Source organism: Saccoglossus kowalevskii, chromosome 19 (genome assembly GCF_978046115.1).
Source record: "Saccoglossus kowalevskii chromosome 19, keSacKowa6.1, whole genome shotgun sequence".
NCBI lineage: Eukaryota > Metazoa > Hemichordata > Enteropneusta > Harrimaniidae > Saccoglossus > Saccoglossus kowalevskii.
In genome coordinates, this window is record NC_140659.1 from 24,600,660 (window position 1) to 24,615,837 (window position 15,178).

The 15,178-nt window shown below is 36.4% G+C and overlaps 1 protein-coding gene across 1 annotated transcript; it reads left to right on the top strand.

Moving 5' to 3' along the window:
* The first annotated feature begins 9,071 nt into the window (after positions 1-9,071).
* Positions 9,072-13,053, top strand: LOC102809579 (hematopoietic prostaglandin D synthase-like). The gene is made up of 5 exons (XM_006812353.3): positions 9,072-9,230; positions 11,789-11,881; positions 12,134-12,249; positions 12,435-12,545; positions 12,801-13,053. The coding sequence occupies exons 1-5, from the start codon at positions 9,092-9,094 to the stop codon at positions 12,960-12,962; spliced, it is 621 nt and encodes a 206-aa protein (XP_006812416.2). The 5' UTR covers positions 9,072-9,091; the 3' UTR covers positions 12,963-13,053.
* The last annotated feature ends 2,125 nt before the right edge of the window (positions 13,054-15,178 follow it).

Sequence of the window (15,178 nt, forward strand, 5' to 3'; positions counted from 1 at the left end):
TATGTTATCACTGTGTTGCGTTGGTTGTATTGGCGAATATATTGGCACAGTTGTTCACTCTTCAGCGTCCCAAGTAACCCATCTGTAACGGTGTATTGATATATTCCATTTCGCAATGTTTACTTGTTCGGTCGATGCAGCCCACAGTCGTTTCTGGACTGATGTCTACCAAATTTTGCCAGTAAGTTAGTTTTATCATCACCGATAGCACTATGCTCAAAAAACGACGTTTGGTGATGATCGCCGAAAACCAGTCCGTCGTTATAATACCTGACATAAGTAGTCGTCTCATCTCGTGTCGGGTCTGGTTTTACGCACCCTACAAAATACCATTCACTGTTTTTGTAGTACACTCGTTCGAATTTGTGAATTGAAGTTTCAGAGAGTAACTCACGTCACATAACACAGGCACGCATACATACATAAACAGACTTATAGGAACGCTGCCCGTGTTTAAACGCCAATGAATTGAAAGTGGAGTGGATTGTGATCAGCTGACGATCGACCTGGTAGCAACAAAGAAACAGGGAAAAGGTCACAGGTTCGCGAAAGCCGCATTGATTGTCCTTTCTGTCGCAATCATGCCAAGTTACAAGCCTTACTACTTTAACGTTGGTGCCCGTGCTGAGCCGAGTCGTCACATTTTTGCTGCTGCTGGTGTGGACTATGAAGATGTGAGAATTGAGAGAGAAAAGTGACCTGAAGAAAAAGCTAGTGGAAGTAGGTGAACAATAATGTTCCAGTCTCTATGTGCTTCTTACTGGTACCTGGTTCGAGAGTGCGGAACTAAATTGATTATGTATGTAGTCTTTATTTATTTTTTCTAATCCTAACTCGAACTTGACGCCTATCCCCTACTTCCCTCTTACATGATTGTATATGCCCCTCTTTAGGAAACCTATACATTAACTAGAGGGACATATACAACTGAATTGAGGGGCTGGAAGGTTAGGGTAAAGATTGGAGGTACATCGGAAAGTCTTACTTAGTTATATAACTTAGGTTTATTGAAAAACTTAAAATTCCTCAGAAGGAATTAAAATGGTTACACTAACTGCTAAAACACATATATAAAACATACAAAATTTACAAGAATTACTGTCTAAAGCACAACAATGGTTTAAAAAATAAATCAACAGACTACAATTACAAAAAAAAATATTGATATATGTTGGTAATAATATTGAAAAAAAATAGATGAAATAATAATAATAAAAAAGCAATAAACAGTAAATCAATGAAAGATGGAAAAGAGAAAAAAACGTATTAAAGGAGAAAGGTATTTATGTTAATTTGCCAGAAGATGTTGCTGTCTAAGGTTCGTGTTATTTTTGATAAATTGGGCAACTGCTATTTGTACATTCAGATTTGTATCACCCATTAATTTTAAAAATTTGTTGTAGTCACTCATATTCATGAAATTTATAATGTGCTTAGTAGTCTCTTTAAATAATGCTTTCCGCGATTTTTCGTAAAAGGGGCATTCAATCATCTTCTACTTTGTTATTTGAACACAGTTCGCAGATTCTTTTTTCCTATTTCCGTTTTTGGTTTGGTGTACCTCCCTGTTTCAATTTTTAGTTTATGATTGCTCAGACGGAACCTACTGAGACATTCATGTAGTTCGGCATTCTTTATTTTGATCACATAATTTTCTAAAGTAAATTCATTTTTGCAATTTTTGTACGTTCTGAGTTTATTTCTTCTGTTATTGTTATTTTGGTTAACATCAGTCCCTATGTTAATTTCCCTTTTCCAGTATAATTTATATATTTTTTCAACTTCCAAACCTAATTTCTTGGTTTCTCTGTCGTTCAGTATAATTGTTGTTTCGATAATTTGTGGTTGGTTTATTTCAGTTAGCAGTGTAGTTATGGCACTGTACCATTTGCTGTTTAATTGTTTGTTCATAATTGCTGTCTTCCTTACCAATTCATTTGATGTATTCATTACTCTGTTGAAGTATTTAATTAATTGTTTTTGATGAATACGTCAAGTGGGTATTTTCCCAGTTCCACATAAATACCCAAGATTGATGTGTTCTTCCTGACATCTAAAACAAAACGACAAAAGTTTAGGTGAATTTCTTCCACACTTGATTTGTATGTGCTTACGTGACCCCAGATGTCACTTCCGTAAACTAGTATGGGTCTAATTAGTTTATCGAAAGGGATAGCATTGTAAGTGGATTTAAATTTGCCTTATGTCCAAGTTTTGCTTTTAAACTAAATAAAGCTTTTTGGCCTTTTAGTTTTAATGTTTTCATTGCCTCCTTAAATTTGCCGTTCAAACTTAATACAACCCCTAAATAGTTGTAGTGTCTAACCACATTAATTTGTTTACTTTCATAGAAGAAGATATTGTTGTCTAATAGACGATTATTTTTATTGAAAACCATTATTTTTGTTTTTTCTGTATTAACAGTCAGCTTCCAGTGTTTTGTATACATGTTTAATCCATGTTTTGTTTCGATAATGTCGTCCGCAAAGAGGAGGCATCCAACTTTACTGTTTCCCAGTGTGGGTAGATTACATGTTGCAGTATCAAAAATTCCTGGTAGGTCATTAATAAACAAATTGAAAAGAGTTGGACTTAAGTTACACCCCGGTATGTGATGTGAATTCAGTTGTTAATCCATCATTAACCTTGACTTTGTAGTTTACTTTACTGTACATGTCTTTTATAATGTTATAAATATTGCCTGTTATGCCAGATTTTAATAATTTTAAAAACATTCCTTCATGCCACACACTATCAAATGCCTTCTTAAGGTCTACCAAACAAGCATATAGTCTTTTAGGGTTTTGTTTGTTCTTATTTCCTGTAAGATCATTTAGATTTTTGTTATGATATAGGTACTTATTAATTATTGTTTTTAAAATGAAGAGGTTGTCTGATGTGCGACAATCTCTCCTAAATCCAAATTGCTTTTTAGAATTATAATTATTTTTTCCTAGGTATGATGTTATTCTTTGGTTAATTATACATGTAAATAATTTAACAATGTAAATAATAATAGGTGTGATGTTCCTGACATTTGATGCATGCTACAGGAATTTGAAGGTCATGTGTTTCCTGACCTTCATGTAACGCAAATAGTCCGACTATAGATTATTTTACAATGTATTTTATTTTGGTATTAACTGTAGTCGGCATTACTACACTTGTCCTTGAAATCTTACACAATTCTTATATACAAATACTAAACGTTGCTTACGAAAATATAAAAATGTCTTGACACAGGTCAGGTCACAATTCAAAGTGAAGGCTTTTCATTATCAACATACGTTTGCACCTGGAAGTTCTTTTTTTATTTTCATATGTATCCAAAATAAGTAAAATAGAAAAATAAACTTTCCAAATATAGTAAACCATACCATTGTTCAGTTCAGTTGTTGCTTCATAGAACTAAAAGATAAACCTAATCAAAGCTTCGTCATTATCTTGATTGGTGTCAGTCCGAATGTATTTACAAAACTATGGATAAAACGTCGTGTTTATATATATGCAAACTCGCATTTGTGTGTGTGTGTGTGTCTCAGACAAAGCATAGTGCAAAGCATTGTACGTATGTAAATCTACATAGAGACAAATTCAATACATATCATTTGATATTGACATGACCTTTTTAATACCCATTTTCACCATGAAACCTCCATCAGAAATCCAATATCTCAGTCGTGGTTGATTTTGTGGGTTCAGCCCCTGACCAATATTTTCAATATTTGTGAAAAAGATCTAGCTCCTCATCAGCTCCAGAAGTTTCAACAGCTAAGTGCTAGCTGAGGTGCAGGGTCTGATTTACAATTACAATTACAATACATGCCACAGTTATCTGAAGCAATTACATTTATAACATATGAATGCAACTGTAAAAATTACACTTTGCGCATGAATACAAGTGTGGACGGTTTACAATTAACATACACGCAAAGAGACATGTGTAGATTTACCCCACAAAATATCCAACGACCAGAACAATGGGTCACATGTATATGGATATTTCCAGGGGGATTGGCATGAGAGGGCGCCGTTCGTACTGGATGGAACGTTTCGAAGTCAGTCGTTCGTAGACCATCGTAGAAGTAACAATGTCCCGTTTACAAACAGATAAAATAATTTCATCGATTTCTTTACAGAATAATTCTCAACAATATATAGAAACATCACATAGAAATATTCGGGTTCTAAAATTATGTCTATTGCAAAAAAAAAATCAACTGACAACTAGTTTGACCAGTTTTTTGTTGTAGTAAGTTCTACGCGTGATTTTATTGCTTTCAAAAATTGCTCCATTTCAAGCAATGGTACTATAGTGAAATATCAACGTCCTCCATGAATTTCGTAACCTTCTATGATCACGCTAATAAATAAACCTCTGATTACTTCGAAAGTTTGCTGGACTCCGATCAAAAAGGTGTCTTAAAAAACAATATCGCAGCGATAGAATCAGTCAAATTAGAATTACTATGATGGCTATCAGAATGAATTTTGGCACAATTTAACTGATTTATTGCTCATGAATACTAATTTATGAAAACTTTGCGATTATTTCAACCAGTCAAGTCATGTAGCTCCCCTGGACATTTCCCCTGATTTCATTGTGTACGCCATATTATTATTCAGAAGTGTAGGCGCATAGTTAGACTAAGCTCGTTAATTGTTTTAATTTATCTGTTCTGAGAAGACTGGGGTAAGACTATATTTCCAATGCATTGTCACTTCTATAACATAGTCTTTACAACGAAATGTATGAATATATTTTGCAGCATCTGCACCAATTCAATTCTGTGTGATAGAACTCTTTTTATGTGACTTGCATTATCACCTCTATCTACTTCAATCAAGTCATTACTCATGTCGATTAATATATTAGCAACATTTCTATAAACAAATTACATATTTAATCAACTTGTAAAATTTAGTGTAAAGTGTTTTTGTGATTGAGTACTGTTTGGTGTGATTTGGATTCAAATTTTGATAGATAATATCTTTAATTCTGATATTTGTGAACCACGTACAACGTCCTTTCCCGGGCCCATCATCAGTAGATACTTTCCCGAAATTGAAAGCACTGTATGAGAAAGTAATTGCTTTGCCGAAAATTGCAGAATGGTTTGAAAAACGACCAAAAACTGACTTGTAAATGTATATGCAAAAAATACGTTCACTTACGTGTGTAATATAACATTAAAAAATGCACATTTGATGTTTGAATTCAACTATGTGCAGCTCGGTAATTAAAAACTGATGTGCACTTGTTATATATGTCGTACGAGTTTTGAGGGGTTACCCCTGACACAGACGAAATCGAACAGGCCAACGAAACGAAACTAAACATTGTTAAGAACTTCCGTTTGTATGAGATGCGCACACCAATTGCTGCATAATTATTGAAACATGTATGATGTTGACCTGACAATCATACCTAGTTTGAGGTTGTGTCCTTCATTTGTATTGGTGGTGGGCATCGTGAGAAATTTCAATTTCTAAGATTCCATCTTCGCTCACATTTTCAATACGGTGCCAAATCCATTGATAACAAGCAGTTGTTAAAATATTTGCGTGATTAGAAAAATTCTGCTTATTAATTCGGATGCCACCCTGTGGTTCAGTGTTTCTTTGCCATGTTTTCATTTAAATGATTTTAAGAAGTGTTTAGTTCAACTTGATTTTACCTAGGTTATGTTCCTGTTAATATCTGCGAGTGAAGCTTCACATAATTTCAGTAGAGCTTGATGAGAGGTTGATTGTACACAATATGGTTAGCATTCACCAGTGTGTCATGTACCTGTGTATTAAATGCACACAACGCACATTAGAATGTCACTTTCTACATGCACAGTTATTCATTGATACCACAAACTTAAATAACTTCAAGCAGAATATCGCGACGTTCAAAAGTTCACCGCGCACTCAACTTTTTCTTGCGTTATTTAGAACCTATTCTCATTTGTGGCCAGAATCGCATGTAACACTGAATTAGATAGAATAGTTAAATTTTAATATATGGATAACAATATTACAGAATTCAAATTATGTAACTAGTAACTAACATTTAACAATAATAGGCAAACAATAAAATACGTGACAAAAATTATACTGTTTAATGTTTACCATCCCTGTTTCTGTGTATATCTAATTTCAAAAGGTCAACACTCGCTCTGTATTACAGAGATGATTATATCAGGTTTTTGTTTTCTTACTAAGTCTGAATAGTGCAATAAATTTGAACTTAGCAAATAGATCAAAATTACCAAATGTGGTGATGACAACTTATAATATATCTAATTCGGTAAAAACCTGAATCTGTTAATTCAAAAATGATGCCAAACATGTTATCACGTTTTGACAAGCAAAACATTGCGATACAATGATTGTTATGTAAGTATATACAACAATTTACAAAACTAATGGAACACGCACACATTGGATAAGCTCAACCCTTCTATAATTTATTCAAAAACGAAAAACTCAGAACGAACAACTCTGAGCTAACCATATATGAGACTATGGAATAAGATAGTGAATAATTAATAAAGTGAACTTTGTCATTTAAAACCTTTACAATGTTTTGGTTCAAAACCTTTGTTCAGGGTATATTCAATTTTATATACATAATTGATTCAATGGTTAACGTATTAACATGTGGCACTTGATAATGAATTGTAACACTGTACGTAGTAAGAGTACTATCTGAGTGAACTCCTAAATGTTGAACAATGTGTGCTACAACTCATTGGTAATTCGCCGACCGCCTTCACGAGTAAGCATTGGTTTCGAATTAAAATGCTGAACAGTTTCTTTGTTCGAAGTGTTTCGCGATGAATGTCATCACTGCATTGCGGTGTTTGTAGCAGTTGTGGCGGCACCTGGGTTAGGGGATGTTATGTATGTCAGCAACATTTGCCCCCTCAAAATGCAGGAGTGGCGTTTCAGAGGGTCTAGATTTCAAATTTCTATCACGGGGGAAGTTTTCTCTGGGCTCGGGGTACGTTCTCCAGCACGTGTCAAGGGAGAATATCGTCTGTCGTCTGTCTCTATATTTTGTCTGCTTGAGGTACCGGACCGAAAAGTCACTTAAGCTTTACAGTCAAATAGACGAACACAACGAAATACGTATCGACTTTAGTCGGTTAGTCGAGTACTCTATAAGACTATCGCAAGGCTGGTCCAAGACTGTGTCTCTCGTGGTGTTCTCGCCAAGGCCAACTAAAACTCTTTTATTCACTTTCAAAATCTTAACCAATTACAAAGAAGTTTAAAGACTCTATGGCGTGGCCTTCAATCATACAGCCAATCACACCAAATACTGGATACGTCATATCTTTTGATTAATCGTTCACTATATTACTAACTGCGAATACCCAATTATCAGAAACAGCGGTCCGGGTGGCAACGGTTATATCGTAATTAGTTCCAAATCACTGAGTTAAGTTCCGTCCAGGACCTCGCATGAGCCTAAACGATGACAGACATAACATAGCCATTCACAGCTACGCGAAAACTAATTCATGACATTTCCCCCGGACCTCCCTAGTAAGGTCGCGCCTTCGGAGGGATGGATGGTGAGCAGACCCCCCTCCCCATGCAAATTTTCGTGCCGCCGCCTCTGTCTATTGGCGGCTATATTGGTAAAGTCGTCATTGTTCTGAATATAAATACAGCATCCCATGTAACCCTTCCGTTACGTTGTACTGATTCATTCCGTCTGTTCAATTTTATCCTGTCCGGCCAATGAAACGCATACAATTCTTCCCGCACTGGTTTCTGTCGATTCGTAGTCTGCTAGTATACTCGTATATGGTGGCCGAAAGCCGTCCGCCGTTGTTTATGATCACTGACATAAGTGGTTATCTCCTATCGTGCCATGTCTGGTCAGGTCTGGTTTTACACCCCCTCTCAAATGCCATTTAACTGTTTTTGTATCACGTAACTGGCGTAACAAGTTATACTCGTTTGATTTGTTAAATTGGATTAAGGAACTCATTCAAGTAACGTATACAATATTCACACGTGTGTCACAGAGCCGGATTGACCATCCTCGGAATCACATGGTTTCGCTAAAGCCGGGCATTGATAACCGACCCTCGAACCCGTGCGTGATCGTAATAGGAAAAGCGGTATTTCATTACACCAATCAGCATGGCTGTATCAATGTGAACCATCACATATTAAAACAATGGCGGCGTTTGGGCTTTGCGCTGATTCACCGCCGGTCAAGAACACATTTCCATGTTTGTTTATTCCAACGTGAAAATTGCTTGTAGTCGAATGAATGAAAACGATGGAATGTCTAAATATTTGTGCAAATCGTGTTTTAGTAAACTGTCGAAACAGATAACATATAGACTTGCCCGAGCCGGTCTTCGTTGCAATAAATACATTATTTCCCTCAGATATAGCACTAAGCGCTTTCTTGTATTTGTAGTTTCTATCGTGAGTTCTGATCGGGTAATGCAAATGAGCCCAATTGAATCTTTTAATCGCTTGAGGGCGTGCGCCACACACAAAATCGTGGTGAAATCTGCCAAGGGTTACTGTTGAGGCTTCGGCGAAATAATTGGTCCTTGGCTGGCTTGACTAACTTGGTAACCAATCGGTATCAGTGGTTTCAAGTGTTCATGTGTATAAAGACTAAACAGAACCGGCGTTGTTATCGGCCGCCATGTTTCTTTAAAATACTTAAAATGAATGTAACTCCAGAGCGAGGCTGACGTTGAGGGTGTGTCCTTAGGGCGGCGTTATTGTTCACGCGTGCTAAAACCGTTCCCGTAAGTACGAGGCGCTAGTTGGGATTTGTGTTTTAGGACGTCTTAAACTAGATCGGCATGGCGCCAGCTTATTTTGTTCATAAGTGTTTCAACGCCGGTTTAACTGTAAAGCTGGTCTCCAACACGTTTCTTGGCAAACGTGTGGACACGGTTATTAATACAAACACACTTACATACAGAAACAGAATTATAGCCAACGCCAATGAATCAACATGAGAGGTGGTGGTCACCTGACGATCGACCTGATAAGAACTATTAACAGGGTAAAGTTCACAGGTTCACGAGAGCACACATCGAACGTTCTTTCTGTAGCAACCATGCCAAGTTACAAGCTATACTACTTTAACTTGCGTGCCCGGGCTGAACCAAGTCGTCTCATTTTAGCTGCGGCTGGTGTAGACTATGAAGATGTGAGAATTAAGAGAGAAAATTGGCCTGCAGAAAAAGCAAGTGGAAGTAAGTGAACATAAACGTAACATAGACGCTGTGCAAACTACAGGTTTATGTTATGCGTCGGAGAGTGGGAGATTACAACAACCTGACCTGGTCGTATATAATGTAGTACTAATGCTATTATGTAGCACGAATCCAGGGTACAGTTCACTGCACAACATATTGCAAGATGGATAAATGCTGTCATTTGTAAATTGGCGATTCAATTTATCAGTTTGATTAATTCGTGCACCACAACAGAGCAGAGGAAAGCAATTGCCAAAACCAGTGCCGATAGCCACAATACAGAATGTGCTTTTAAATTAAAATCCAGATTTTACTATTATCAACAATGATATTCTGTTTATATGTCTGGTCAGTTATTGTATTTATTAAACTATTCTGTATTAGCTTAGACTTATATTGGTGTGCTGTGTGCGTCCATGGTATTAGTAATTCCAATTATAAATTATGATGATACAACTCGATGTTAGGTCGAAACTTGTTTGGTAAAAATCATCTGATATCAATCACGTACTACACATTCGTCATAGTTGTGTTGTCGAATTCTCTTCAAACAAGGCAGTTGCTGGCGCTTTTAAAGGTGGCAGTGTTGTTTTATTACTTCGATCGAGGTGGGAGTGTATGATTAATTCACACGTCTCATTTCGAGTGGCAGTCAGTCTGTAGTTTGTTTTTTTTATCAGGCACAAACATTGGTGCAAACAGTTGTGCGTATATAAACGAACCAAGACAATTTCGAACGAATCATCGTATATGAAAAGTATGGAATCAGATAGGATAGTAAAGTGATACACACATGCCTACATTGAAGGGGTAAATATAATGTCTTTATTCTGAAAACACATCGTCATCAAGTCACTGTCAGTAGTACTGGTAGACAAACAACATGGAGTCTTACAGGGGAACAACATGGTATTCACCACACAAAGCGCATGAACTGGACAGCACTCCCCAGCTACTTAGTGTCATCATATTAAGATACGTGTTTTACCCGTATCATTGTTAAATTGTTAATTTTGATACTCTAGGTATCTACATAAAAATAGGCTAATAACTGTCTCACTGGCAATTGAATAATATTCTAATTATTTTCGAGTTGGTGACAACCCTCTATGTTCTATTTCTTGAATAGGACTGCACCATTTTAGAATGGGAATTCAACAATTAATATCTGAGACATCACTGTATCTTGGTGTGCGTTTTATATCGTGTTTTGCATTCGTTATATCATGTATTACGTTTGTTTCATTGTGTAGTACGTTATATGTCATAACAAAGTTTTGCAAGTTTGTGTGATGCATTTACTGCATGTTGCAGTCATTAAATCATATATGTATATACTATATGCAGATATATAGATATATATGGGGCAATGTATATGCATGTTAAGTAGCTAATTTGTTTATTTGTCTCATTTCAGGCTATTAAAGCAAGATCTCAAAAGTAGATTTTTTATAAATTCTGGGCGAATTTGTTACATAGATTACTTAGGGATATGTGCAGACACACTTTAGAGCTAAAACACAATAACCAAAAACGGAGAAACACCAAACTGCCTTATAAAACTTGGAATACTCATATTGTGCTTGCCGCTCTATTATGAATTCACTTATAGAACCAGTTATCCCTATTTAAATAATTGACACTATATAATGAGTAATGTTCAATATCGTCATGGTGTAATTAGTCTCCAACCAAGTTGGCATGCACGCTGCCTATTCAATTGTTCTATGCTCTTCCAGCCACCACCCATGAACATGACCGTTTCTAGCTCGTGAACTGCTCAACAAGCCATTTCAATTTCATGCCAGACAGTAAATAAATGTTATTACTCGAAACCGGACATTTCAAATAAACACAACCAACCAATTTGAAAACATAATACAAGCTTGAAATATACCACACTGCCCTCAACTGAACATACTATAATTTACACAGAGGAACCCCCCCCCCCACCGTTTTCGAACTCAGAAAGATCACTTAACACAATTCAAACGTAGCATTTCCCAGTTATGACAGTATAGTTCATCACGATGACTTAGCACACCAGAGGCGGCGACACTAAATGTTGCATGGGGCAAGATCTGCTCACCAACCTGGCGTCGAAAGCGCTACCTTACTAGGGGGTCCGGGGGCATTCTCCCCCTTAACAATTTTGAATTTAGACCCTCTGAAAAGCATGCTCCCCCTTAACAATTTTGAAATTTAGACCTTTTTAAACGCTATTTCCTGAATTTTGAGGGGCAAATTTTGCTGACACAATATTTTTTTTCGAGGGGGCGACCACCCCTTCTGCACTCGGTGCTTACAGTACACTGCAACCAACAACTGAAAACAGCAATCATTTTAATTTGCACGATAACAACCGAATTACAAACTAACTACATTACCTATAATTCATGAGCATTTGTTTAGTAATGTACCAATTACTGGTACAATACACTTGTTGTTATTGAGTTATAAAATCTTCAATCTGCTAAATCTTAATAATAATTTTGTTTTACAAAAACAATTAAATATATGAATTCATACACGTGTGTATATGTTTTTTGTCACAGAATTTCCATTGGGTCAGATGCCATGTTTGGAGGTGGATGGTGTCATGCTTGCTCAGTCCAACGCTATAGCTCGCTACCTTGCAAACGAGCATGGTAAGAAAGCAATTTAATGAATTACTAACCATACAATGACTTATTATATTATAATACGTGTACATACATTCTTAATTTACAGTATCACATTGGTTGGTATGCATTCTTATATATACACATATATTAATTTTGCATTCCCATGATGTATCCTTGGAAGGAAAAGATGTATAATAATAAGGTTATTACGAAGATACCTCAAAGTATGCACTCAGACAGTACGCTGTAATAACCTTATTTTATTACACTACACAGGCCTTGCTGGTAAAAATAACATGGAGAAAGCCCGCGCTGATATGATAGTGGATACCATGGGAGATCTTTCGCCGCACCTTGTCAAGATAATCAAAGAACAAGACGAAACTAAGAAAGTGGGTATTGTATCCTAAAATATGGAAATGTAGTTTGTATATTCCACTCGGCATCGTTAAACATAATGTTCTTAATGCGTTTATTCGTATAATGGAAGTTCGTGTAATTCCAACTTTGTATGATCTGAATCAAATATCTGCCTAACCCCTGTCAAATGTTTCCGAAATGAATGGTTTAATTTTAGGACGAATTGAAGAAGGAATTCACCAGTAAAACATTACCAGCATGCAATACATCCCTGGAGAAACTTCTTATCCAGAACAACGGAGGTGATGGATATTTTGTTGGAAGCGAGGTGAGATAATGAGCTAAAATTAAAAATATATTTCGTAGATGCTGTTAGCTTGGATTACGTAAATTGACTAATTTATGTACCCGAAATAAATCATGGAGGATAACATAGCACCATACTGATTCAATTGCAAACCATGACGAGTTTACGATTTTTTGAATCGCAGTGTTTCTTACAACTGAAACAAATCCCAAAGTATTCAATGATAAATGGATCTGTGATATTGTGTTAATTGTTTTCGTTGTAATTGTTCTACAGCTAACATGGGCCGACTTGGTATTTGTGAACCACGTACAACGTCCCTTGCCAGGTCCCTCATCAGTAGATGCTTTCCCAAAGTTGAAAGCTCTGTACGAGAAAGTAATCGCTTTGCCGAAAATTTCAGAATGGATTGAAAAAAGACCAAAGACTGACATGTAAATCTATTTGTATAAGATATGTACACTTATGTGTTCAATTTGGAATACAACATGAATTGATATATTTTATGATTTGAATAAAAATATATATTAAAAAACATTAAAGACTGTCATTTACACTTGTTGTATCGTATGCCTGTAATAGATATGAAACTGTACTAACGCATTCTGATGACGTCAATTGGGCATTGCCGATGTTCTGTGGTATTGTCACTGGACCAGTCATCCAGTTGTCATCGGTCAGGTCGTACTCCGACAAGACATTATTACAATTTTCGTCTCGTTTGTACGCGGTGACCAAACCATTGGCTGCATATTGAGACATGTGTGTATGGCAATTGGATCGAGTCCGAGATTATCCCCTTTATTGGCATATTAGAGGTTAATTTTGGAGATTTTATCTACATTTTTCGAGAAACATGAAAAATAACACTGTGTCAATATATTGACACTTCGCAGGTGTTTTAATTTTTACCCGATTAGAAGACTGGATCTGGATCTTTCTGTTATTTCAGCCAGGCATGACACAAGACATGTGAACATTTTGACCATAGAATAACGGTGTTCCGACAATGAACAACGATGCGACGATTAATGAACTCTTCTATGCCCACTTGTGTATGGTGAATGGATTCATTTGTATAATAAATTATGACACTCGATGGCCGTTAAATAATTAACGTGACACTGCGCCAAATACTGAATTGATTACTCGTGAAATTTTTACCAATCCAAGGTAATAAATTCTGGTTACACGTGCTCATCTTGAGGTAAGCTTAAATGCGAAATCAACGTGTTATTACAATGCGACACGCACGTGATTTTCGGATGTTATTTACGTTTAGTTTATAAATATTCAAATAACTTGTAAAAATTAAAAATGGCGGTTGAAAACAATTCGACCAATCAGAGCAATATATCTCTGTCTTTCTCCACGGATAAGCCTGTAAAATGCATTTTACATGGTATTCAGAATCGTGTTGCAGGTCGACAGCTCTGGTGTTGGCAGCATGTCGTCTTATATAATGCACACACCCGAGTATTTACTAGATAATACAAATTCACAAGTATTGGCTGACACGTGCTACAATAACAGCTAATGATCATAAGGTAATGTGACCCAACTAATTCGTTAACCAATTTTGACAAACTAAATTGAATTCTACTAAAGTCTGTATTTAAATGTCGTATCAAGGTCAGGGTTTGAAAATCACCAATTCCACTGGGATCCAGCCGAGTTTTAAAAAACGGAATTGTTTTATGGAACCGGATTTTGCTAAGGCGTAATTGATAATCAGCACTCATGGGAATTCGCAATCTTCATTTTTTTATTCAGTTAATGGAAAAGGGAATAAGTCAATGTCAGACCATTAAATGGCAAAATATTGACGTATTAAAGGTCAACGAACATTTTGTTTCTAAATATTTTGTGAAATATTCACTACAGTGTTTGCTAAATTTGGTTCATACAAAGAGGAACTTAAAAACGAATAAAATTCATCTTTAAGTGGGGACAATTGCGAAACGGGTAGTCTTCTAGGAAATTGAAGTGAGATAAACACTGCGTGATGTTTTCATTGGTGCAACAATGTTTGTGTATCGTTTCAGTCATTAATTAAAATGTCATTGAAGAATGCTCGTGTCGTTGTTTTAAATAGTACATAGAGCAAACTAGCAGAAAAAAAGGAAAATCTAACTTAAGAAGACGTTTACATTCGAGCAGCAAATTGAAAAATGGTTGATCAACTTTACATGGTTTCAACTGTAACCGGGTTATACCGAAGCAGAGATTGATACTGCAAACTTGCCAGCCATAGAATTTTGGCTTAGAACTATCAGGGCAGCGCACGAATGAAATTACCTTCCTGTACGCAGTATAGCAGGAATTGGATGTTTACATTGTCCCTAGAGGGCGCTCCCCGCATACCGCGGTGGCTTGTGTGTAATTTGACAGATTTTCGTCAGTCTACGCGTTGCCATGGAGCATTTAGCTTTGTGTTTTACACTCATTTCATTCAGTTTTATTTCGAAGGTAGCTATTAAGCAGGGTATTTACGAATTTTACATAACATCACTATGTGTTCAATGCAGTAAGCATACTCGTAGATTTACAACTCCCCTTACATGCATAGCGAGAGTTGATACTCCCCACCCTCCCGCAGGTGCGTTCGAGTATGTGACCGGTGCAGATTTCTAGAGTTTTTTATTCTCGTCATT